The sequence below is a fragment of the Hypanus sabinus genome (genome assembly GCF_030144855.1).
Source record: "Hypanus sabinus isolate sHypSab1 chromosome X1 unlocalized genomic scaffold, sHypSab1.hap1 SUPER_X1_unloc_18, whole genome shotgun sequence".
NCBI lineage: Eukaryota > Metazoa > Chordata > Chondrichthyes > Myliobatiformes > Dasyatidae > Hypanus > Hypanus sabinus.
This window is the reverse complement of record NW_026778966.1, coordinates 127,635-153,719: the sequence shown is the minus strand read 5'-3', so window position 1 is coordinate 153,719 and position 26,085 is coordinate 127,635. Positions and strand designations below refer to the sequence as shown.

Here is a 26,085-nt window from a genome sequence, read left to right as displayed (position 1 = left end):
GTGGTTGGGGAAAGGGGAAGGGAGAGGGGAATCGTGGTTGGGAAAAGGGGAAGGGAGAGGGGAATCGTGGTTGGGGAAAGGGGAAGGGAGAGGGGAATCGTGGTTGGGGAAAGGGGAAGGGAGAGGGGAATCGTGGTTGGGGAAAGGGGAAGGGAGAGGGGAATCGTGGTTGGGAAAAGGGGGAGGGTGAGGGGAATCGTGGTTGGGGAAAGGGGAAGGGAGAGGGGAATCGTGGTTGGGGAAAGGGGAAGGGAGAGGGGAATCGTGGTTGGGGAAAGGGGAAGGGAGAGGGGAATCGTGGTTGGGAAATGGGGGAGGGAGAGGGGAATCGTGGTTGGGAAAAGGGGGAAGGGAGAGGGGAATCGTGGTTGGGAAAAGGGAAGGGAGATCACGGTTGTAAGCATCTGTCATCCTCGTCTTTTTGCCCCCGATCAGGGAAAGGACGTTAGGCAGGAGCTACTCTCTCTCTGTAAGGATCTCCCGTCCGCGCTCAATGATATCGCCGAGGGAGCCAGAGATCTCACGGACATCATCGAGTTGTACGAAGCCTGTGTGGAGTTTGTTTGCGGCCGGTAAGTCTGCGACAGTTGCTGGGATTCTCCACCGCCGTTCCCCGTTCCACCGGGATGCTCCCGCACTCCCTTTCCACCGGGATTCGTTGCTCGTTGTAGCGGAATGTGGTTTTCTCAGTGACCCCGGTCATCCTGTTGTACCGCGGGGGGTCAGCGGCCCCCCCCCCCCCCCCCCCGGGCCGCGGCTGGTGCTCAGCAGAAGTGGAAGGGTGTTACGTTCTCTGTTTGACAGGGTTATTGGGGATTACGGGACAGGCGGGGGGAGCCGGTGTGGTAGCACAGCGGTCAGCTTAACGCTCTATGCTTAACGCCAGCGATCACCCCCCGTCCGTTGGGAGCGTGCGCGTTCTCCCAGTGTGTTTCCTCCTACGGTCCAGCGACGTTCCGGGCAGTGAGTTGTGGCCACGCTCTGTCGGTGGTGGGGGAGCGTACCGACACTTGTGGGCTGCCCCCTGCACGTCCTCGGACTGCGTCGGCCGTTGACGCAAGCGCCGTCTTTCGCTGTATGTTTCAATGCACGGTCCCGTGTAAAAGTCATTGGCGTGTCTGTGTGTAAAGCCAGGGGGCCTAAGGCTTTTGCACAGTACTGTAGTAATTCTATCTATCGCACTGTACTGCTGCCGCATAAAAAAACAAATTTCATGACGTGTGTGAGTGATGATAAACCCGATTCTGATACGGGTCTCTGTTGTGGACTGAGAGTGGGAAGGGGGGCAGGGAGAGGGAATCATGGTGGGGAAAAGGAGGAGAGGGGAATCATGGTGGGGAAAAGGGGAAGGGAGAGGGAATCATGGTGGGGAAAAGGAGGAGAGGGGAATCATGGTGGGGAAAAGGGGAAGGGAGAGGGAATCATGGTGGGGAAAAGGAGAAGGGAGAAGGGGAATCATGGTTGGGAAAAGGGGAAGGAAGAGGGGAATCATGGTTGGAAAATGGGAAGGGAGAGGGAAATCATGGTTGGGAAAGGGGGAAGGGAGAGGGGAATTGTGGGTGGGAAAAGGGGAAGGGAGAGGGGAATTGTGGGTGGGGTAAGGGGAAGGGAGAGGGGAATCATGGTGGGGAAAGGGGAAGGGAGAGGGAAATCATGGTTGGGAAAAGGGGAAGGGAGAGGGGAATCATGGTGGGGAAAAGGGGAAGGGAGAGGGGAATCATGGTTGGGAAAAGGGGGAGGGAGAGGGGAATCGTGGTTGGGGAAAGGGGAAGGGAGAGGGGAATCATGGTTGGGAAAAGGGGAAGGGAGAGGGGAATTGTGGGTGGGGTAAGGGGAAGGGAGTGGGGGAATCATGGTTGGGAAAGGGGAAGGGAGAGGGGAATTGTGGGTGGGGTAAGGGGAAGGGAGAGGGGGAATCATGGTTGGGAAAGGGGAAGGGAGAGGGGAATCATGGCTGGGAAAAGGGGAATGGAGTGGGAAGCACCAGAGAGACATTCTGTAACGATCAATAAACCGATTGTTTGGAATCGGATGACCTTGCCTGGTGTCTCAGGGCTGGGTGTGTCTCTACCCCCGACCCCTGGCACTCCTTCTCTGTCCCCTGTCCCCACACCCCTCCCGCGGCGCTCCACCCTCACTATTCCCAACATCCTTTGCTCCCGTCAGATTTACAAACTCGCTCTCCGCTCCGCGTTGACAAACACAGTACTCTGCAAAAGTTTTGGGCACCCTGGCTATATCAATGCCTAAGACATGTGACATATAAAACAAATCTTTATTCTTCACACGATGGCAGATGAGCTGATCGAACGACGCTTCCTCCCACGATTTTAAAGATCTGTCACATGCAGATCGCAACATCTGCACAGTGAACCACGAACACAAGCTAGTCTGCAGGTGCTGAAATTCAGACACACACATAGACGCACGCACAACACACAAACCACTGAGCAGGTCGGGCAGCGTCTGTGGAAATGAATAAACAATCGATGTTTATTAATGGATTTATTTGTGTTTGTTTACTTATCCAGTGTTTTGGGCTGAGAGGTCTCATTTCCGTAGGTGCTGCCTGACCTGCTGAGTTCCTTAGGTGTTTTGTGCCTGTGTGCGTTGCCTCGAAACCTGCAGTGGGGCGTGTGTAGTGCCCGCGAGTGTTGCCAGGCTGCCAGTGCGTCGCTAACCCTAACCCCTACGTCTCTGGAATGTGGGTGCCCGTAGGAAACCCACGTGGCCACGGGGGTAGGACGTAGGAATTGATCCCCGATCGCTGGTGTTTTAAGTTGACATTAGAGACGCTGCATTACCATGCCAAGTACACCACCAGCCCCGGCATCCCAACCTCTGTGCAAAACAACAACAATTTACCCTGCTCAACCCTTAGGACGGCCAGTAAGTTGCCACGTCTTCATCCTCCCCCTTCAACTATCTGAATCAGGCTTATTATCACTGACATGTATCGTAAAATTTTCTGTGGCCGCAGAAGGATGCAATACTTGAAAACCCAATATATCACCTTCATTATGTGTTGTGTCATATGACATCATCATTATGTGCTGTGTCGTATGACATCATCGTGTGCCATGTCACATGACATTAAGGAAGAAATAGCGAGACATTTAGAAAGGAGAGGTCCCATTAGACAGATGCAGCATGGATTCAGAAAGGGCAGGTCCTGTTTGACAAACGTACTGGAGTTCTTTGAGGACATAATGAGTGCAGTGGATAGAGGGGAACAGGTGGATGTCGTCTACTTGGATTTCCAGAAGGTGTTCGATAAGGAGCCGCACAAGAGACTTATAAATACGATACAGATACATGGAGTTGGGGGAAGTGTATTGGCATGGATAGTGATTGGTTAACCGATAGAGGCAGAGAGTTGGTATAAATGGGTGTTTCTCCGGTTGGCAGTCAGTGGTGAGTGGGGTGTCGCAGGGGTCGGTGCTGGGCCCGCAGCTGTTTACCATTTACATTGATGATTTGGAAGAGGGGACTGAGTGTTTCGGAGGAAAATTTGCTGCTGACACTAAACTGAGTGGAAAAGCAAATTGTACAGAGAATGTGGAGAGTCTGCAGAGGGATATAGATAGGTTAAGTGAGTGGACCGAGTTCTGGCAGATGGAATACAACGTTGGTAAATGTGGGATCATCCACTTTGGAAGGAATAATAGAAGAGCAGATTATTATTTAAATGGTAAAAGATTACAGCATGCTGCTGTGCAGAGGGGCTTGGGAGTGCTTGTGCATGAATCACAAGAAGTCGGCTTGCAGGAATTGAAATGAGGGATTGAATTCAAGAGCAGGGAGGTCATGCTGCAACTATACAGGGTACTGGTGAGGCCGCACCTGGAGTACTGTGTGCAGTTCTGGTCTCCGTACTTGAGGAAGGATATACTGGCTTTGGAGGCGGTGCAGAGAAGATTCACCAGGTTGATTCCAGGAATGAAGAGGTTAATCCATGAGGAGAGATTGAGTCGCCTGGGACTATACTCTGGAATTCAGAAGAATGAGAGGGGGTCTTATAGAGACATACAAAACTTTGAAAGCTGTAGATAAGATAGAGGCAGGAAAGTTGTTTCCATTGGTAGGTGAGACTAGAACTAGGGGACATTGTCTCAAGATTCAGGGGAGAAGACTTGGGACGGAGATGAGGATGAACTGTTTTTCCCAGAGAGTGGTGAATGTGGAATTCTCTGCCCAGGGAAGCAGTTGAGGCTTCCTCACTAAATCTATTTAAGAAACACTTTGATAGGTTTTTACATAGCAGGGGAATTAAGGGTTATGGGGAAAAGGCAGGTAGATGGAGCTGAGTTTACGGACAGATCAGCCATGATCTTATTGAATGGCGGGACAGGCTCGATGGGCCGGATGGCCGACTCTGCTCCTATTTCTTATGTTCTTATGTTATCGTCATTATGTACCGTGTCGTATGACGTGGGCGAACACGGTCTTTGACCATGATTGTTCTGGGCATATCTTTCTACAGAAGTGGTTTGCCATTGCCTTCTTCTGGGGCAGTGTCTTTACAAGACGGGTGTCCCCCGGCCATTATCAACACTTGTCAGAGATTGTCTGCCTGGCGTCAGTGGTCGCATCACCAGGACTTGTGATCTGCACCGGCTGCTCGTACGACCGTCCACCACCTGCCCCCACGGTTTCACGTGACCCTGATCGGAGGGGGGGGGGGGTTGCTAAGCAGGGGCTACACCTTGCCCAAGGGTGACCCGCAGGCTAGCGGAGGGAAGGAGCATCTTGCACCTCCTTTGGTAGAGATGCATCTCCACCCCACCACCTATTTTTGTAGATGAACAGCGGAAGGAATAGCGTTTATGGGTTCGAGGACCGTTTGAAAATCTGACAGTAGACGGGAAGAAGCTGTTCCTAAATCATTGGACGTGGAACTACAGTACAGACCAGGCCCTTCGGCCCGCAATGCTATGCCGACCTCCTAACCTACTGTAAGATCAGCCTAACCTGAGAGTTCCCAACCTCAGGTCCATGGGCTCCTTGCTTGATGGTCCTGGTCCAATCTCACCCTTCCCACCTACGGAGCTCTCTGCTTTTTTATCGTCCGTGTACCTGTCTTAAGGAGTTTCTTAATTGCCCTTAATGTCTCATTCAGTATTTTTATTAACGTATACGAGAATATATAACAAATACAGAGTATATATATTAAAAAATTACTAACAGAATACAGACAATAGAAAAATGGAACTGTATAGGACTGAGTAACATGTGTGTATATAGTACTCCAGTAATGATTACTAATACTGCAAATTTATAAAGAGTATACATAAGGAATTTTATATATATATATTAAAAAAATCTAGCCCCTACCCAGAAAGCCAATGGGCAAGAACAAGGAAAAAGATTTTTTTTTAAAGTGTCACTAAGTTGTTAACAAAGAATAACATAATTAATAACAGCTACGTAAAACAAAACCTCACAACTACTACTCTTAGTTCACAAAAGGACCCCATTTTGTATAAAAGTACTGTACTGAATTAGAAATAGAACGCTGGATCTTCTCCAAACTAAGATGAGTCGTAATGTCTTCAAACCACTGCATATGAGTAGGAGAGACTGCTTCTTTCCATTTAAGCAAAATCCATCTTCTTTTAAGCAAAATTGCCCTTAATGTCAAGTATCAGTATTCGTTAAAAATTAAAACTTCCTTTTTTCACTTCTGTTTGGTATTTATTGTAGAAATGTGATGAAACGTATCTGTATTGCGCACGGAACCAAGTTTCCAAACACATATGGTTGTGATTGCATTTGTGGTTTCTAAATGACAATGGACTGGAACCGAACTGAACTGAAGAGTCGAGAACACCCTTGTGTGTAACCTGCGCAATCCTGTGAGACCCAGTTCTTCAAATCAGTGAGGACGGTTGTACAATTACACTTACAGTTGGGGTCTGTTAATGGGGAAAACCCCCAATGGAAGTGGAAATGTTCAGATTCAATTCAGATAATTCCCATTGTATGTGAAATCCCATCACCAGATTTAATTGTTTGAGAAACAAGTGCTTGAATTAATCCGTAAATATTCAAGTATCTACAGTTATTCAGGCTTGGTCGGGTTTCCCAATGCTGTTGGGTTAACTTGCTTCAGTGCTTCTTGTAAACTGAAGTTTTTTTAAGCCTGTGTGAATATTGCTGTTGATGCCTGTTTTCGAGGAGCACTGGTTCAGATTAATTCAACCACTTGTTTCTCAAACAATTAAAAAAAATTAAAAACTTTTAAGGAAATGGCAGGCACCCACCCTCCTCCTTCGCCTGTCCGTCCAGCATCTACCTCCAAGCTCGAGGACCCACTCCTCGTGCCCACAAGACAGAGGAGCAGAATTGGAGCACAGTTTTCTGTCTGTTCCACTATTCCATCATGGGTGATCTATCATCCCTTTCAACCCCATTCTCCTGCCTTCTGCCCCGTAACCCTTGATGCCTTGACTAATCAAGAACCCGTCAACCTCCCCTTTAAATGTACCCAACGACTTGTCTCCCCCAGACATCAGCGGCAATGAATTCCACATTCTCCACCTTCCAGCTGAAGAAACGCCTGCTCGCCTCTGTTCTAAGGGACACGCTTGTGTTCTGAGGCTGTGTCCTACGTTCCCAGACACTGACCCCCCCCCCACACACAACGGGAAACGTCCTGCCCCTCCTGTCCCACCTCACTGGATTTGGCAGCTGAGCAATTATCGGAATCAGCTTTAACGTCACCGGCATATGTAGTGCAAAAAGAGAGAGAAAAATGTAGTGAGGTAGTGTTCACGGGTTCAACGTCCATTTAAGAGTCGGATGGCAGAGGGGAAGAAGCTGTTCCTGAATCGCTGAGTGTGTGTCTTCAGGCTCCTGTACCTCCTCCCTGATGGCAGAGGGGAAGAAGCTGTTCCTGAATCGCTGAGTGTGAGGGAGCGGTATTGAACCTGTTTTAGATGTTGGGACCACTCTCCTGAATCCTCCCGGTCAGCAGGGTACGGTATTGAACCTGTTTTAGATGTTGGGACCACGCTCCTGAATCCTCCTCACACTCCCGGTCAGCAGGGGGCGGTATTGAACCTGTTTTCGATGTTGGGACCACTCTCCGGAATCCTCCTCACACTCCCGGTCAGCAGGGGGCGGTATTGAACCTGTTTTAGATGTTGGGACCACTCTCCTGAATCCTCCCGGTCAGCAGGGGGCGGTATTGAACCTGTTTTAGATGTTGGGACCACTGTCCTGAATCCTCCTCACACTCCTGGTCAGCAGGGGGTGGTATTGAACCTGTTTTAGATGTTGGGACCACTCTCCTGAATCCTCCCGGTCAGCAGGAGGCGGTATTGAACCTGTTTTAGATGTTGGGACCACTCTCCTGAATCCTCCCGGTCAGCAGGGGGCGGTATTGAACCTGTTTTAGATGTTGGGACCACTCTCCTGAATCCTCCCGGTCAGCAGGGGGCGGTATTGAACCTGTTTTAGATGTTGGGACCACTCTCCTGAATCCTCCTCACACTCCCGGTCAGCAGGGGGCGGTATTGAACCTGTTTTCGATGTTGGGGCTGCTCTCCTGAATCCTCCCGGTCAGCAGGGGGCGGTATTGAACCTGTTTTAGATGTTGGGACCACTCTCCTGAATCCTCCCGGTCAGCAGGAGGCGGTATTGAACCTGTTTTAGATGTTGGGACCACTCTCCTGAATCCTCCCGGTCAGCAGGGGGCGGTATTGAACCTGTTTTAGTTGTTGGGACCACTCTCCTGAATCCTCCCGGTCAGCAGGGGGCGGTATTGAACCTGTTTTAGATGTTGGGACCACTCTCCTGAATCCTCCCGGTCAGCAGGGGGCGGTATTGAATCTGTTTTAGATGTTGGGACCACTCTCCTGAATCCTCCTCACACTCCCGGTCAGCAGGGGGCGGTATTGAACCTGTTTTAGATGTTGGGGCTGCTCTCCTGAATCCTCCCGGTCAGCAGGGGGCGGTATTGAACCTGTTTTAGATGTTGGGGCCACTCTCCTGAATCCTCCTCACACTCCCGGTCAGCAGGGGGCGGTATTGAACCTGTTTTAGATGTTGGGACCACTCTCCTGAATCCTCCCGGTCAGCAGGGGGCGGTATTGAACCTGTTTTGAGTCCTGACGAAGGGTCTCGGCCCAAAACGTTGACAGTGCTTTTCCCTGTAGATGCTGCCTGGCCTGCTGTGTTCCACCAGCATTTTGTGTGTGTTGGTTGTCACAACTCCCTGATTTCGATCCTGTTCAGTGTCCCCCTGCCCTCCCCCCTACCAGACGGTGATGCAGCCAGTTAGAATGCTCTCCACGGTACATCTGTAGAAATTTGCTGGAGAGTTTGGTGACGGATCGAAACCCCTCAAACTCCTAATGAAATATAGCCGATGATGAGCCTTCTTCATAATTACGTCAGTTTATTGGGCCCAGGAAAGATCCTATGAGCCGTTCACCCAGGAACTTGAAACTGCTCGCCCTTTCTACTGCTGATCCCTCTCGATGAGGACTGGGGGGGGGGGGGTGTGTTCTCCCGACTTCCCCTTCCTGAAGTCCATAATCACATTGGTGAAGGAAGAGCAGTAGATGCAGTGTATATGGATTTCAGCAAGGCATTTGATAAGGTACCCCATGCAAGGCTTATTGAGAAAGTAAGGAGGCACGGGATCCAAGGGGGCATTGCTTTGCGGATCCAGAATTGGCTTCCCCACAGAAGGCAAAGAGTGGTTGTAGAGGGTTCGTATCCTGCATGGAGGCCGGTGACCAGTGGTGTGCCTCAGGGATCTGTTCTGGGACCCCTACTCTATGTGATTTTTATAAATGACCTGGATGAGGAAGTGGAGGGATGGGATAGTACGTTTGCTGATGACACAAAGGTTGGGGGTGTTGTGGATAGAGTGGAGGGCTGTCAGAGGTTACAGTGGGACATCGATAGGATGCAGAGCTGGGTTGCGAAGTGGCAGATGGGAGTTCAACCCAGATAAGCGCGAAGTGGTTCATTTTGGTAGGTCAAATATGAAGGCAGAATATAATGTTAAAGGCTAGTCTCTTGGCAGTGGGGAGGATCAGTGGGATCTTGGAGTCCGAGTCCATTGGACTCTGGGGCGTTGGCCCCGGGATAGATCCTCAGCGATATCGACACCCAGCGGCTTGAGGTTGCTCGCCCTCTCCGCTTGTAAGTAACAGTGGTGTTGTGTGTTGTGGTTGACAGTGTCCCCGAGCCCAGCGTCCCACTGCTGAAGTACATTCAGAGCCGGGGAAACACGACCGTCTACGAATGGAGAACGGGACAGGCGCCGACGACTGTTGAGCGGACAGTCACCAACGAACCCGCAGAGGACACGGACACTGTGAGTTGTATCCCTGATGTGTGCTCTACCTGAGCCCCCTTTGCCACTGGGTCTTTGAGCTCTTCCTTTGCGAATGACATGCGTAACCTTGTCTGTGCTGATTGGTTTCTACCAACATGATTAGGTACAGTTATTACCCCTCAACCATCAGGAAGGAGGTACAGGAGCCTCAGGACCCCCACCACCAAGTTCAGGAATAGTTATTACCCCTCAACCATCAGGAAGGAGGTACAGTAGCCTCAGGACCCCCACCACCAAGTTCAGGAATAGTTATTACCCCTCAACCATCAGGAAGGAGGTACAGGAGCCTCAGGACCCCCACCACCAAGTTCAGGAATAGTTATTACCCCCTCAACCATCAGGCTCTTGAACAAAAGGGGGTAACTTGATTCAACTTCACCCACCGCATCACTGAACTGTTTCCACAACCAATAGACTCACTTTCAAGGACTCTTCACCTCATGTTCTCAATATTTATTGCCTATTTATTCATTCATTCATTCATTTATTTATTACTATTATTTCTTTTTGTATTTGCACAGTTTGTTGTCTTCTACACACTGGTCGAACGTCCAAGTTGGTGAGGTCTTTCACTGATTCTGTTATGGTTATTATTCTGTAGATTTATTGAGTATGCCCACAAAGAAATGAATCTCAGGGCCGTATATGGTGACATAGACGGACTTTGATAATAAGCTTACATTGAATTCAGAGCGTGGATCGAAATCTCTTGGGTTGGCCTACAACACAAGTGAGACACAAGGGCTCGGGTAGGTTATATTCAGAGAACAGGTGAGGGGGGGGGGGGAACTAGAATGGGGAAGCAACAGAAGTAAAGCTTCAGAAAGCTAAGTGTATTGACGAAGTACGCATGCAGTACACAGCCCGGAGACTGGTCTTCCCGCAGACAGCCAGGAGGCAATGAAACGCCACAGGACCCGTTCCAAGGGAAAAAAAATCAAACACCCAACGGGCAAGTGTGAAAAAGAACAAGTCGCGCGGACGGCAGGGGAGAAAAAAAACATCGAGGGAGTTGGACACAGATTATTAAATGTCAAACCACAGAGTCCTTGAACCAGTCCAGGAACGTTCAGATCAGTTCAGTGCTGTTGACTGTGGGCCACGGAGACAGTCTGCCCCGACCCTTCCCCATCGAAATGGCACAACCTACCACACACACAGAGCACCGATCCCTAAATGCTGTGGCTCAGCGCCACAGGAGCAAAATTCCTCAAATATTCGATTATGAGGAAATACAGCCCTCGTTCATTGGCATTTAGAAATGATACAATGTTCCTTCAGAGTGATACCACAAAACAGAAAAGCAGGACAAACCAAAGACTGGCATTGACAAAACCACATAGTTACAGCAGATAGTTACAGCAGTGCAGAGCAATACCATAATTTGATGAAAGCAGACAATGGGCACGGTAAAAAAAAAGTCTCAAGTCCCAATCGACTCCGATAGTCCCGATATCAGGCAGCAAAAAGGGCGAAACTCTCCCTGCCATAAACTTCCAGGCACCGACAACTGACGCATCGGAAGTACCCGACCACAGCAGACTCTGAGTCCGTCCGAAAACTTCGAGCCTCCGACCAGCCCCTCCGATACAGCCTCCCGAGCGCCTTTGACCTCGTCCCGGCCGCCGAAGCGAGCAAAGCCGAGGTCTCGGAGACCTTCTCCTCCGGAGATTCCGGACCACACAGTAGCAGCGGCAGCGAAGCGGGCATTTCAGAGGTTTCTCCGGATGTTCCCCCCTGCTCTCACGCCTGTCTCCGTCACATCAGGATTATGCACGGATCCCCTACTTAACGCGGAACGGATATCCATTCTCCAGAGAGGCCGCGTGCACCGCCATCTTCTCCACCTCCTCTTCCTATCTGTAAATTACACTGAAAAGTATACACTGAAATATATATATATTTTTTTAAAAACGTTCAATAAGTAGTGCAAAAAGAGAGAAAAAAAAGCAGTGAGGTGGCGTTCGTGGGTTCAATGTCCATTCAGAAATCTGATAGCAGCGGGAACGAAGCTGTTCCTGAATCGTTGAGTGTGTGTCCAGGCTCCTGTACCTCCTCCCTGATGGCAGAGGGGAAGAAGCTGTTCCTGAATCGTTGAGTGTGTGTCTTCAGGCTCCTGTACCTCCTCCCTGGTGGCAGAGGGGAAGAAGCTGTTCCTGAATCGCTGAGTGTGTGTCTTCAGGCTCCTGTACCTCCTCCCTGATGGCAGAGGGGAAGAAGCTGTTCCTGAATCGTTGAGTGTGTGTCTTCAGGCTCCTGTACCTCCTCCCTGGTGGCAGAGGGGAAGAAGCTGTTCCTGAATCGCTGAGTGTGTGTCTTCAGGCTCCTGTACCTCCTCCCTGATGGCAGAGGGGAAGAAGCTGTTCCTGAATCGTTGAGTGTGTGTCTTCAGGCTCCTGTACCTCCTCCCTGGTGGCAGAGGGGAAGAAGCTGTTCCTGAATCGTTGAGTGTGTGTCTTCAGGCTCCTGTACCTCCTCCCTGATGGCAGAGGGGAAGAAGCTGTTCCTGAATCGTTGAGTGTGTGTCTTCAGGCTCCTGTACCTCCTCCCTGATGGCAGAGGGGAAGAAGCTGTTCCTGAATCGTTGAAAGTGCGTCTTCAGGCTCCTGTACCTCCTCCCTGATGGCAGAGGGGAAGAAGCTGTTCCTGAATCGCTGAGTGTGTGCCTTCAGGCTCCTGTACCTCCTCCCCGATGGCAGAGGGGAAGAAGCTGTTCCTGAATCGTTGAGTGTGTGTCTTCAGGCTCCTGTACCTCCTCCCTGATGGCAGAGGGGAAGAAGCTGTTCCTGAATCGTTGAGTGTGTGTCTTCAGGCTCCTGTACCTCCTCCCTGATGGCAGAGGGGAAGAAGCTGTTCCTGAATCGTTGAGTGTGTGTCTTCAGGCTCCTGTACCTCCTCCCCGATGGCAGAGGGGAAGAAGCAGTTCCTGAATCGTTGAGTGTGTGTCTTCAGGCTCCTGTACCTCCTCCCCGATGGCAGAGGGGAAGAAGCAGTTCCTGAATCGTTGAGTGTGTGTCTTCAGGCTCCTGTATCCCCTCCCTGATGGCAGAGGGGAAGAAGCTGTTCCTGAATCGTTGTGTGTGTGTCTTCAGGCTCCTGTACCCCCTCCCTGATGGCAGAGGGGAAGAAGCTGTTCCTGAATCGTTGAGTGTGTGTCTTCAGGCTCCTGTACCCCCTCCCTGATGGCAGAGGGGAAGAAGCTGTTCCTGAATCGTTGTGTGTGTGTCTTCAGGCTCCTGTACCCCCTCCCTGATGGCAGAGGGGAAGAAGCTGTTCCTGAATCGTTGAGTGTGTGTCTTCAGGCTCCTGTACCTCCTCCCTGATGGCAGAGGGGAAGAAGCTGTTCCTGAATCGTTGAGTGTGTGTCTTCAGGCTCCTGTACCTCCTCCCTGATGGCAGAGGGGAAGAAGCTGTTCCTGAATCGTTGAGTGTGTGTCTTCAGGCTCCTGTACCTCCTCCCCGATGGCAGAGGGGAAGAAGCTGTTCCTGAATCGTTGAGTGTGTGTCTTCAGGCTCCTGTACCTCCTCCCTGATGGCAGAGGGGAAGAAGCTGTTCCTGAATCGTTGAGTGTGTGTCTTCAGGCTCCTGTACCTCCTCCCCGATGGCAGAGGGGAAGAAGCAGTTCCTGAATCGTTGAGTGTGTGTCTTCAGGCTCCTGTACCTCCTCCCTGATGACAGAGGGGGAGAAGCTGTTCCTGAATCGTTGAGTGTGTGTCTTCAGGCTCCTGTACCTCCTCCCTGATGGCAGAGGGGAAGAAGCTGTTCCTGAATCGTTGAGTGTGTGTCTTCAGGCTCCTGTACCTCCTCCCTGATGACAGAGGGGGAGAAGCTGTTCCTGAATCGTTGAGTGTGTGTCTTCAGGCTCCTGTACCTCCTCCCTGATGGCAGAGGGGAAGAAGCTGTTCCTGAATCGTTGAGTGTGTGACTTCAGACTCCTGTACCTCCTCCCTGATGGCAGAGTGGAAGAAGCTGTTCCTGAATCGTTGAGTGTGTGTCTTCAGGCTCCTGTACCTCCTCCCTGATGGCAGAGGGGAAGAAGCTGTTCCTGAATCGTTGAGTGTGTGTCTTCAGGCTCCTGTACCTCCTCCATGATGGCAGAGGGGAAGAAGCTGTTCCTGAATCGATGAGTGTGTGTCTTCAGGCTCCTGTACCCCCTCCCCGATGGCAGAGGGGAAGAAGCTGTTCCTAAATCACTGAGTGTGTGCCTTCAGGCTCCTGTACCCCCTCCTGGATGGTAGCAATGAGGGCACATCCTGGGTGATTGGGGGGGGGGGGTCCTTTATGATGGACGCCGCCTTTTTGAGGCACCGTTCCTTGGAGATGTAGCAGCCTCCGTGCCAGGATCCGGATCCGCTTCAGAGTCGAAGTGTGCTCGCCGTTGACAGCCCTGAGATTTGCAGCCAGCCGCAGAGCAAAGGAACACGGCAGAGTCCATGGCAGACGGCAGTGTGTACTGGCCCCTCTGAAGGGGGGCAAGGTTGTTGATGTTGAGGGCGCTCGCCTTTGTATGTTTGGGGGGGGGGGGGGGGCTAGACAGAGGAGCACAATGAGGCCATTTGGCCTATCAGCTCTGCTCCGTTACTCCATTTATAATCCCTCTCAACCCCCATTCTCTTGCCGTCTCCCCTTTGACGCCCTGACTAATCCAGAACCGATCAGCCTCCGCTTTAAGTGCACCCAGTAAATTGGCCCACGCAGCCGACTGTAGCAATGAATTCCACAGATTCAGTGGCCTCTGTGGCTAAAGAAATTCCTCCTCATCTCCGTTTGAAATGAACGTCCCTCTTTCCTGAGGCTGTGCCCTCTGGTCCTAGACTCCCGCAGAAATTACCCCTCGTCCCTGTTCCGAATGGGTGCCCCTGTATCCAGGTGCCCATGGTGGAGCTGGCTGAGTTGACAACCGTCTGCAGCTTTCCCCATTCCAGTGCAATGGCCCCTCCGTACCAGAGGCTGATGGAACCTGTCAGAATGCTCGGGTATCTGGAGGAATGTGCTGCAGCCTTTAGTGACGCACACTGGCCTGTATTCACCATTCAAAAGATTGGTGGTGGCGGGGGGGGGGGGGTGGAAATCTCATTGAAACCTTTCGTTTGTTGAAAGGCCTTGACAGAGTGGATGAGGAGAGGATGTTTCCTATGGTGGGGGAGTCTAGGACCAGAGGACACAGACAGAGTGGATGTGGAGAGGATGTTTCCTATGGTGGGGGAGTCTAGGACCAGAGGGCACAGATAGAGTGGATGTGGAGAGGATGTTTCCGATAGTGGGGGAGTCTAGGACCAGAGGACACAGTTAGAGTGGATGTGGAGAGGATGTTTCCTGTAGTGAGGGAGTCTAGGACCAGAGGACACAGATAGAGTGGATGTGGAGAGGATGTTTCCTTATAGTGGGGGAGTCTAGGACCAGAGGACACAGGTAGAGTGGATGTGGAGAGGATGTTTCCTATAGTGAGGGAGTCTAGGACCAGAGGACACGGATAGAGTGGATGTGGAGAGGATGTTTCCTATAGTGAGGGAGTCTAGGACCAGAGGACACGGATAGAGTGGATGTGGAGAGGACGTTTCCTATAGTGAGGGAGTCTAGGACCAGAGGACACGGATAGAGTGGATGTGGAGAGGATGTTTCCTACAGTGGGGGAGTCTAGGACCAGAGGACACAGATAGAGTGGATGTGGAGAGGATGTTTCCTACAGTGGGGGAGTCTAGGACCAGAGGACACAGATAGAGTGGATGTGGAGAGGATGTTTCCTACAGTGGGGGAGTCTAGGACCAGAGGACACAGATAGAGTGGATGTGGAGAGGATGTTTCCTATAGTGGGGGAGTCTAGGACCAGAGGACACAGGTAGAGTGGATGTGGAGAGGATGTTTCCTATAGTGAGGGAGTCTAGGACCAGAGGACACGGATAGAGTGGATGTGGAGAGGACGTTTCCTATAGTGAGGGAGTCTAGGACCAGAGGACACGGATAGAGTGGATGTGGAGAGGATGTTTCCTACAGTGGGGGAGTCTAGGACCAGAGGACACAGATAGAGTGGATGTGGAGAGGATGTTTCCTACAGTGGGGGAGTCTAGGACCAGAGGACACAGATAGAGTGGATGTGGAGAGGATGTTTCCTACAGTGGGGGAGTCTAGGACCAGAGGACACAGATAGAGTGGATGTGGAGAGGATGTTTCCTATAGTGGGGGAGTCTGGGACCAGAGGACACAGATAGAGTGGATGTGGAGAGGATGTTTCCTACAGTGGGGGAGTCTAGGACCAGAGGACACAGATAGAGTGGATGTGGAGAGGATGTTTCCTATAGTGGGGGAGTCTAGGATCAGAGGACACAGATAGAGTGGATGTGGAGAGGATGTTTCCTACAGTGGGGGAGTCTAGGACCAGAGGACACAGATAGAGTGGATGTGGAGAGGATGTTTCCTATAGTGGGGGAGTCTAGGACCAGAGGACACAGATAGAGTGGATGTGGAGAGGATGTTTCCTATAGTGGGGGAGTCTAGGACCAGAGGGCACAGATAGAGTGGATGTGGAGAGGATGTTTCCTGTAGTGGGGGAGTCTAGGACCAGAGGGCACAGATAGAGTGGATGTGGAGAGGATGTTTCCTGTAGTGGGGGAGTCTAGGACCAGAGGACACAGATAGAGTGGATGTGGAGAGGATGTTTCCTATAGTGGGGGAGTCTAGGACCAGAGGACACAGATAGAGTGGATGTGGAGAGGATGTTTCCTATAGTGGGGGAGTCTAGGACCAGAGGGCACAGATAGAGTGGATGTGGAGAGCATGTTTCCTGTAGTGGGGGGAGTCTAGGACCAGAGGGCACAGACTCAGAATAGAGGGACGTCCATTTAAAACAGAGATTAGGAGGAATTTCTGTAGCCACAGGGTGGTAAATCTGTGGGATTCGTTGCCACAAGCAGCTGTGGAGGCCGAGTCTTTGGGTGTATTTAAGGCAGAGATTGATAGATTCTTGATTAGTCAGGGTAGGAAGGGTTACGGGGAGAAGGCAGGGGATCAGGGGCTTGACAGGGAAATGGATCAGCCATGACGAAATGGCGGAGCAGACCCGATGGGCCAAATGGCCTAATTCTGCTCCTCGCTGAGGCAGCCACCTCCGTAACCCCTCTGATGTGTTGGGTGCCTTCTGTTCTCTGTTGCAGATCGACTGGGGAGACAGCGCTGCGTCTGGAGCGATCGACTGGGGGATCTCGGTGGAGGAGAGCGTGGAGGTAGGTCGTGCCCTTCACCTTCCCCGCTCGCTCACGGTCTCACCCGTCCTGGTGCCTCTCGCTGCACGTTTTGATTTTCTCCCTCCTCCTTCTATCTTTCCAAGCCGGGCGGCCAAGAGAAGGGAGCAGACGTCATTGACTGGGGAGAGGACGCGAACAGTGCCATTGAGATCAGTGTTGTGGATTCCGGCAAAGGAGGTACTGTGTTTCATTCCAATTACGCTTTACGAATGTTCTCTTTACGCCACCTCGCTTTTACAAAAGACCGACATTAGTAACCTGTTTTCGCATTACAAAAGAGGATTTTCACTTTTACGAAAACTTTTCCCGTATGAATTAATGGTTCTTCGCTTTACGCCATTTCGGCTTAAGAAAAGTTTCATAGGAACGCTCCACCTTTGTAAAGGAGGGGGAAACACCTGAACTGGTGTTAAAATCAAACTGTAAAGTATGTTAGAATCATTAAATGCAAAGTAATAAATAATTAGATGGACTCATAGAAAAATACAGCTCAGAAACAGGCCCTTCGGCCCATCTTGTCTGTGCTGGACCATGTAAGATGCCTACTCCCATCGACCTTAACCCAGACCACAGCCCTCCATACCCCTCCCATCCATGTACCTATCCAAACTCCTCTTAAACGTTGACATCGAAATCGCGCCCACCCCACGAGTTGGCTGCTCGTCCAACCCTCTGAGCGAAGGTGTCCCTCCCCTCGTGTCCCCTTCGACGTTTCACCTTTCACCCTTAACCCATGACCTCTGCTGTAGTCCCGCCCAACCTCAATGGGGGGGAAATCCCTTGCTTGCGTTGACCCTTCGGCCAATGAGGTTATCCGGACTTCCCAGCTCAGCAGATTTATCTTTTCACGAGCAAGAGAAAATCTGTGGGCACACAGGAAATGCTGGAGGAACTCAGCAGGCCGGGCAGCATCTACGGAAAAGGGTAGAATCAGCATTTCAGGCCAAGACCCTTCGGAGGCACCTATATCTTTTGCTGTTTTAAGTTTAACTTATTTTGTCATGGGCCTCCGATGGATGGGGGGGAGGGGTTAGGAATGTTAGGAAGGCGTGTAGTGTGTTGGCCTTCATTCGTCGGGGAGACTGAGTTCAAAAGCGGTGAGGTCAGAACTCTATAAAACCCTGGTTAGACCACACTTAAGAGTATTGTGTTCAGTTCTGGTCGCCTCATTACAGGAACGATGTGGAAGCTTTAGAGAGGGTGCAGAGGAGATTCACCAGGATGCTGCCTGGATTAGAGAGGGTGCAGATGAGATTCACCAGGATGCTGCCTGGATTAGAGAGGGTGCAGAGGAGATTCACCAGGATGCTGCCTGGATTAGGGAGGGTGCAGAGGAGATTCACCAGGATGCTGCCTGAATTAGAGAGGGTGCAGAGGAGATTCCCCAGGATGCTACCTGGATTAGAGCGGGTGCAGAGGAGATTCACCAGGATGCTGCCTGGATTAGAGAGGGTGCAGAGGAGATTCACCAGGACGCTGCCTGGATTAGAGAGGGTGCTGAGGAGATTTACCAGGATGCCGCCTGGATTAGAGAGGGTGCGGAGGAGATTCACCAGGACGCTGCCTGGATTAGAGAGGGTGCAGAGGGAGATTCACCAGGACGCTGCCTGAATTAGAGAGGGTGCAGAGGAGATTCACTAGGATGCCACCTGGATTAGAGAGGGTGCAGAGGATAATTAGATTGATGGATGGAGAGGCAGACAGATAGATAAATAGATGGGCAGACAGACATCTGGACGGACAATTAGATGAATGGATAGAGAGGTAGATAGATAATTAGATAGACAGTGATAGCTAGATAACTAGATACATAGATGGATAGATAGCTACAAAGATAGATAATTAGCTAGATACTGGATGGATAGATACGTATATAGGTAGATAATTGGATAGAGATGAATAGGTAGATAGATTTATAGGTGATTGGATAGACACAGATGTATGGTTAGATGGATGTGTAGGTAGGGAGACAATTAGATTGATGTTTAGCTAGGTAGATAAATATTAGATAGATAGGCGGATGGATAGATAGAGGAGATTTACCAGGATGCTGCCTGGTTTAATGAGTGTGCATTATGATCAGAGATTAAGGGAGCTAGGGCTTTACTCTCTGGAGAGAAGGAGGATGAGAGGAGACATGATAGAGGTGTACAAGATATTAAGAGGAATAGACAGAGTGGACAGCCAGCGCCTCTTCCCCAGGGCACCACTGCTCAGTACAAGAGGACATGGCTTTAAGTTAAGGGGAGGGAAGTTTAAGGGAGATATTAGAGGAAGGTTTTTCACTCAGAGAGTGGTTGGTGCGTGGAATGCACTGCCTGAATCAGTGGTGGAGGCAGATACACTAGTGAAGTTTAAGAGACGGAGGAATTTAAGGTGGGGGGGGGGTTATATGGGAGCCAGGGTTTGAGGGTCGGCACAACATTGTGGGCCGAAGGGCCTGTAATGTGCTGTACTATTCTTTGTTCGAGACAGACAGATGGTTAGATGGGTAGGTAGACGGAAGTGTAGGTATATAGATACACAACTGCATAGCTCCAGACAGATGGGGCTCGTTAACCAAGGATGGTAGCGCATCCAGGAGAGGGAAAACGCTGATTTCAAACCTATACCCCCTCACGGGAAAGGCTTTGGGAGTAAACCCTGAGGAAAAATCCGGAGTCGGAGTCCCGAAGGCGGCTGACCGCTGTACCCAGCACCGGCACGGCAACTCCTGCGATGCTGCTGGCTCCAAACTGAATTGACTTCCGTCGTTCCTTTGGACCCGTCGTCAGCGTGGGGGGGGGGTCCCACTGCATGGGCAACAGGCGGATCTCCATATCAACTCTGCCCTGGCTTGCACCCTGGAGAGGCCACTCCAGTGAGTACCAGTGGCGCAGTACCCACGGTCGACCACGACCAACAGAGGGGCCACACAATGAGATAGATTGATGGATGGATAGATACGTAGATAGGTAGACAATTAGATAGATGAATGGGTAGATAAAAAATTGGAGATTGATAATTAGATGGGTGGATGGACAAGTAGGTGCATAGATAGTTGGATAGATAGATGGACAATTAGACAGGTGGGTAGGTAGATGGATCGATAAACAGATTGATTGATAATTCCTTAAAACAGAATAGGAGGCAGCACAGAAACGTTGCAGTTTGCGTAAACGCTCTGCGGCATCGATGATCTGGGTTTGTAAGTCCCCCCGGGTAGGTAAGTAGAATATGTGGGTAGGTTCCCTCCCACCGGCCAGCGGGTTCATCGTTGACAGGGGGTTAATTGGGCGGCCGGAGGGGCCTGTTACCGGGCTGTATCGCTGAATAAACAAAAGGTAAGGTGATTTCAGCCTGCCGGATCTGTGCCGGCTGACAGGACGATCAGATTTCCTCCCCTGCTTCACTGCGGTTTTCCCGATGGGACAGATTTGAAGGGTGAGGTGGCCTGTCCGGCTGATGAAGTCGCACATTCACTGCCCGGCCACCAGGTGGCAGTGCCGACCGTGGGATGACAACTAGTTTTGACATGGTGTCCAACTGAGACACCCTTTCAACCCCAGTCTGCTGCCTTCTCCCCGCAGGCAACACCGAGCAAGGATTGTTCTTTAAATATTATCGTAATAATGACATTACGATGCTCTTTTGCACAGAACAAGTCACAGGCTCAAGCACATTAAAGATCCGGCTACTGTTGTAATGGAGGACAGGCAGGAATTTACCATAAGGTGTAGGGGCAGAATTAGGCCATTCAGCCCATTGATTCTGCTCTGCCATTCTGATTTATTATCCCACTCAACCTTGTTCCCCTGCCTTCTCCCCGTGACCTTTGACGCCCAGACTAATCAAGAACCTATCGAACTCAGCTTTAAACCTACTCGATGACTTGGCCACAGTCGTCTGTGGCAACGAATTCCACAGATTCTCCGCCCTCTGGGCAAACTAAATTCCTTCTCATCCCTGTTCTAAATGGATGTCCCTATATTCTGAGATTGTGTCCTGTGGTCCTAGACTCCCCCACTATAGGAAACATCCTCTCCACATCCTCTCTATCTGTACCCTCTGGTCCTAGACTCCCCCACGATAGGAAACATCCTCTCCACATCCACTCTATCTGTGTCCTCTGGTCCTAGACTCCCCCACGATAGGAAACATCCTCTCCACATCCACTCCGTCTGTGTCCTCTGGTCCTAGACTCCCCCACTATAGGAAACATCCTCTCCACATCCTCTCTATTTGTGTCCTCTGGTCCTAGACTCCCCCACTATAGGAAACATCCTCTCCACATCCTCTCTATCTGTGTCCTCTGGTCCTAGACTCTCCCACTATAGGAAACATCCTCTCTATCTGTGTCCTCTGGTCCTAGACTCCCCCACTACAGGAAACATCCTCTCCACATCCTCTCTATCTGTGTCCTCTGGTCCTAGACTCCCCCACTATAGGAAACATCCTCTCCACATCCTCTCTATCTGTGTCCTCTGGTCCTAGACTCTCCCACTATAGGAAACATCCTCTCCACATCCTCTCTATCTGTGTCCTCTGGTCCTAGACTCCCCCACTATAGGAAACATCCTCTCCACATCCTCTATCTGTGTCCTCTGGTCCTAGACTCCCCCACTATAGGAAGCATCCTCTCCACATCCACTCTGCTTAGGAACATGAGCTTTAAATTACTTCCGAGTGATAAGATTACTCCCATCTCAGTACTGAAATATCAAACTCATAAATAAAGGCTGAAGCAACTGCGCTCAGACTAATTGCGAGTGATACTCAAGCTTCTCCTTGATTGTTTTTAAATCACCGCTGGCCGCTCAGTCAGATGAGGTTCTGCTTTCTGCTTCCAGATGACGGAGTGGCAAGAGGGAATGAAGCGCTCTCCATCCTGGAAAACACGGAAACCAGGAACCAGTTTGTTAATGAGCTCATGGAGGTAAATTTCCACGTTCAGTATTCTACCTCTCTCGAACATCACGTGTGCTTCCTCACTGCCGGCCCAACCGTCTGAGAATCCTACACCAGAAATCCCTTTGAACCTCCAGTTTCTGAATTCACTCCCCCGTTTAGAATATAATGGCAATGAATTCCACAGATTCACCACCCTCTGGCTAAAGAAATTCCTCCTCATCTCTGTTCTAAAGGGACGTCCCTCTATTCTGAGGCTGCGTCCTCTGGTCCTAGACTCCCCCACAAAAGGAAACATCCTCTCCACATCCACTCTATCCGTGTCCTCTGGTCCTAGACTCCCCCACTATAGGAAATATCCTCTCCACATCCACTCTATCTGTGTCCTCTGGTCCTAGACTCCCCCACTGTAGGAAACATGCTCTCCACCCACTCTATCTGTGTCCCTCTGGTCCTAGACTCCCTCACTATAGGAAACATCCTCTCCACATCCACTCTATCCGTGTCCTCTGGTCCTAGACTCCCCCACTATAGGAAACATCCTCTCCACATCCACTCTATCCGTGTCCTCTGGTCCTAGACTCCCCCACTATAGGAAATATCCTCTCCACATCCACTCTATCCGTGTCCTCTGGTCCTAGACTCCCCCACTATAGGAAACATCCTCTCCACGTCCACTCTGTCTGGGCCTTTCAATATTCAAAAGGTTTCAATGAGAATCCCCTCTAAACTCCAGTGAGTACAGGCCACGAGCCATCAAATGCTCCTCATACATTAACCCTTTCATTCCTGGGGTGATTCTTGTGAACCTCCGCTGGATGGACCCTCTCTGACGCCAGCAGACCCTCTCTCAGATAAAGGGACCCAAACCTGCTCACGATACAAGTCAGGCCTGACTGGTGCCTTATAAAGCAATTTATCCTCGATCTTGTATTCTGGTCCTCTGGAAGAGAGTATGACATCCTCACTGTCGACTCAGCCTGTGAGTTAACGTTCAGGGAGCCGTGCACGCGGAACCCCGAGTCCCTTTGCACCTCTGATTTCTGAATCTGCTCCCCGTTTAGAAAATAGTTTATGTCTTTTTTCCTTCTACAAAAAGTGCATGACCATACACTTCCCTACAACCGGGGTCCCTCTGCCACTTCTTTGCCGGTTCTCCTAACTCGGCCGTCCTTCTGCAGACACTCCACATCCTCAACCCTACCTGCCCCTCCACCCATTTTCCTACCGTCCACAAAGCCATCATCCAGGCTGCGACCCTCGGCCGGCGGTGCTGCGTTCTGCACCCCCGCCACGGAATTGCACCGCTTAGCCGACAGGTTCCACCCCCCGCCGACTCCTTCCGGTTGGAGCCCGGTCCTGCAGATTATCGTTGAGCCTCGGCCCAGTGTACCTGTGGCTGAAGTCGGTCAGGTGTCTCACCGGGGATCCTGTTTGGCGTTCGCTGGTGACCGAAGTTCTCTCTGTTATCGGTGCGTCCGCTACTGGTGGGCAAAGGCTTTGCGGGGGTGAGGATGGGCTTTAGGACCCAGGGTGAGCCGGGGAACTGCGTCCTGAATCAGGAGGGAGTTGGTGCACGTAGAGATTAGCGGAGAGCGGAATTAAAAACGGTTTGGGAGTTATCGATCCGTTAGCGCATTAGGGGCGTCCGTTGACGGAACAGATGTGCTGCGGGTGGCGGTTATTGAGCTCCCCCCCCGGGTCCTAAGGCCCACCCTCGCGACGCTGGTCCCCTGTGCGCCTTGCAGGGGACGTTGCTGGCGATACAGTTCTCCTGCTCCTGCTTCAAAGGACCCGGTCTAGGGTTTCCTGAGCAGCACCTTCCCGAGCCTCTTCCGCCACGGGGAACGGGCCCTTTAACAAGATCGCGGACCTTCCTCACCCCAAAATTCCAGAGGTTCCTAAAGCAGAGGAGAAATCCTTCCTCGTCTCAGTCTTGTGTGGGGGCCACCACCCCTCCGTCTGATCCTGAGACCTTGTGCTCTCCGGTCCTGCTCTGTCCCTCGAAGAGAGATATCTTTCCCACTTTTATCCCATCATGTACTGATGATGTCACACGGCACGACGATGATGTCACACGACACAACGATGATGTCACACAGCACGATGATGTCCCAAGACGCAGCACAATGCGATGATGTCATACGACGCGGCCCACAGTGATGATGAGTGGGAAATCTATTTTGCGTTAACGACCAACACAACCTAAGGATGTGCCGGGGGCAGCCCGCAAGTGTCTCTTACCCGTAAGATAGCATTTCCACGATCCTCAGCAGAGAAACTCAAGCAAAAGAAGCCCCTCTCCTGCCTCCCATCCACCCAGACATAATACAGGCCTCCAGCCCCCAGGACAGGCCGGGCCTCCAGCTCAGGGTTAGTAGGTTAATAGGTCACAGGAGTGTAGTGGGGCAGTGCGGCTTGTAGGTCAGAAGGGCCTGTTACTATGCTGTATCTCAAAGTAAATTTTTTTTTTAACCACCCAAGGACATGGTGGGGAAAGGCCTCTCATTCACTCTGGCACCAACACAGCAATCCCAAAATGCTCAGCAGAACAGCATAAACAACGCCAGGAACAACTAAGTAACAGAACACGACAACCAACCGTAAAACCAAGGCTCTGTCCTGCCCGCGCACCCTACTCACACAGACGGGCCCTCCTTCCCCAGGCCTCCCGCCCGCGACTTCCAGATTTGCGTCTGCGAGTCTGGACTTCACCGATCCACGGGCTTGACCTTTGGGGCCCCCGCCCCCACCTCCTCAGAAAGAGGGACGTGGCAGCACCGCGTCCTCCTTGCTACGAGCCCATCCCGGTTTGGGGAAACAGCCCGCTGCTCCTTCTCCCTCTCTGGGTCAAAGTCCCCCGGAGCCCATGCCATCCAGCTGCGCCACGAGGGCGACTTGGCGGAACGGCTGCGGTCAAAGAGGTGACGCGCCACTGTTGTGCTCTGAACAAAGTCACTGAAACTAGTGGACTCGGTGTCATCTTTGAATGCGCAAAATTGAAATAATTTTGAGCAACATTCTTCTGAAGATACGCCCTAAAGCTAATTGTGCTGATTTACCTTGGAAAAGATTCCATGCCACAAATAGTACAGATGGTTTCCTGAGCTGCGTATTTTGAATAACTGGTAGGCATTATTTTATTCGACCGTGATCGAAAATAGAAATGCTAGGAAAATTAATCATTTTTGCTTGAGGACAGTGGGGTCATCTGCATAACGTATCTATTTGTTACTCATGTTGTGAGTTAATTGTTCATGTTAACAGCTACTTTATTTTTATTTCCATAGAAAACAATTTGTCAATGATTTTCAGGGCTTCTTCAATATTCCTGTAGCAAATGTAATGTTCATCCCATTGAGTTAATTTCCGTACCACAACTTTAAATCATACAAAGCTAACTTTATTTTTGTCGGGAAGAAATTTGTGGAATGAGTATTTCTTAGAAATCTGATGGTCTTCTTGCTTTTTTTCCTTTTATTAACAGACAGTACCTGCCCTCATAATTACTTCAGTATGTTTTACAGTAAAATTGGATCGGTATATGGACAGGGAAGGAATGGAGGGTTATGGGCTGAGTGCGGGACAGTGGGACTAGGTGAGAGTAAGCATCCGGCACGGACTAGAAGGGCCGAGATAGTCTGTTTCCATGCTGTGATTGTTATATAGAGCGACAGGGACCATATTGAGACACTCTTGGCAGAGGAGGCCTGCTCGACCTGCTTAAAGTTAAAGTTCACAGCAGGAGAATTCTATAGCTACAATGCTTCCTTTGAATGACATATAGCTTTCGCCCACCTCCATCCTCGCACCCACACTGCAGACACCCAAGACGAATGTTAAATCCCACTGGCGCCAGGCTGCACTGGCACGTCTACAGATAACTCAGTTCTGGGAAGATCGTTGTCCGGAGCTGCATTTTAAATCTACCCTACAATCCATGTTCAGGCCAGGAGACTGCCAGCCGTTTAAAATGAGTATTTGCTATATACCGTAACTCCGGTGTGTGCCCAGGTGGCTACTGTAAAGTGTCGTGGTACCATACCACCCGATCCGAGAGGAACGAGTACCTGCCGGTTCACTGATTGCTTGTCTGCAACCCCCCCCCCCCCCCCCAGTTACAGGTCTTCCTGACCCAGAGGTTGGCAGAGATGAGAGAGGAGGCGGACATCCTCTCCATCAACCAGTTTCAGACGGCGCCCGCCGCCCTGCAGAGCCAGGACGCGGCCAGGGTCGACGGCATGTTGGCGCTGGTGGGCGACCTCGTCCGGAGGCTGACCGAGGTGAAGATGCGGCACCTGCTTCTGATCCACGCCTCGCCCAGGTGAGTCGTCCCCGCTCCTGGATCCGGGCAAGGAACGGGGCAACCCCACTGCTCTGTAAAGCCCAAACAATTACAAAACCCTCATTCCTTCACCAACCAGTGAATGCACTTTGGATGGTGAAAAGCCCTCGATAAAGTGGATGTGGAGAGGATGTTTCCTATAGTGGGGGAGTCTAGGACCAGAGGACACAGATAGAGTGGATGTGGAGAGAATGTTTCCTATAGGGGGGGAGTCTAGGACCAGAGGACACAGATAAAGTGGATGTGGAGAGGGTGTTTC

The 26,085-nt window shown here is 51.0% G+C and overlaps 1 protein-coding gene across 2 annotated transcripts in view; it reads left to right on the top strand.

The window, feature by feature from the left end:
* cdk5rap3 (CDK5 regulatory subunit associated protein 3) overlaps positions 1 to 26,085 on the top strand; it is an 87,867-nt gene that overhangs the window by 38,343 nt on the left and 23,439 nt on the right. For both annotated transcript variants that reach the window (XM_059957790.1, XM_059957791.1), the window contains exons 7-12: positions 436 to 572; positions 9,193 to 9,331; positions 16,505 to 16,573; positions 16,678 to 16,771; positions 21,424 to 21,509; positions 25,600 to 25,805. In XM_059957790.1, the coding sequence (XP_059813773.1) occupies positions 436 to 572; positions 9,193 to 9,331; positions 16,505 to 16,573; positions 16,678 to 16,771; positions 21,424 to 21,509; positions 25,600 to 25,805 (731 nt within the window). The remainder of the gene's footprint in view (positions 1 to 435; positions 573 to 9,192; positions 9,332 to 16,504; positions 16,574 to 16,677; positions 16,772 to 21,423; positions 21,510 to 25,599; positions 25,806 to 26,085) is intronic.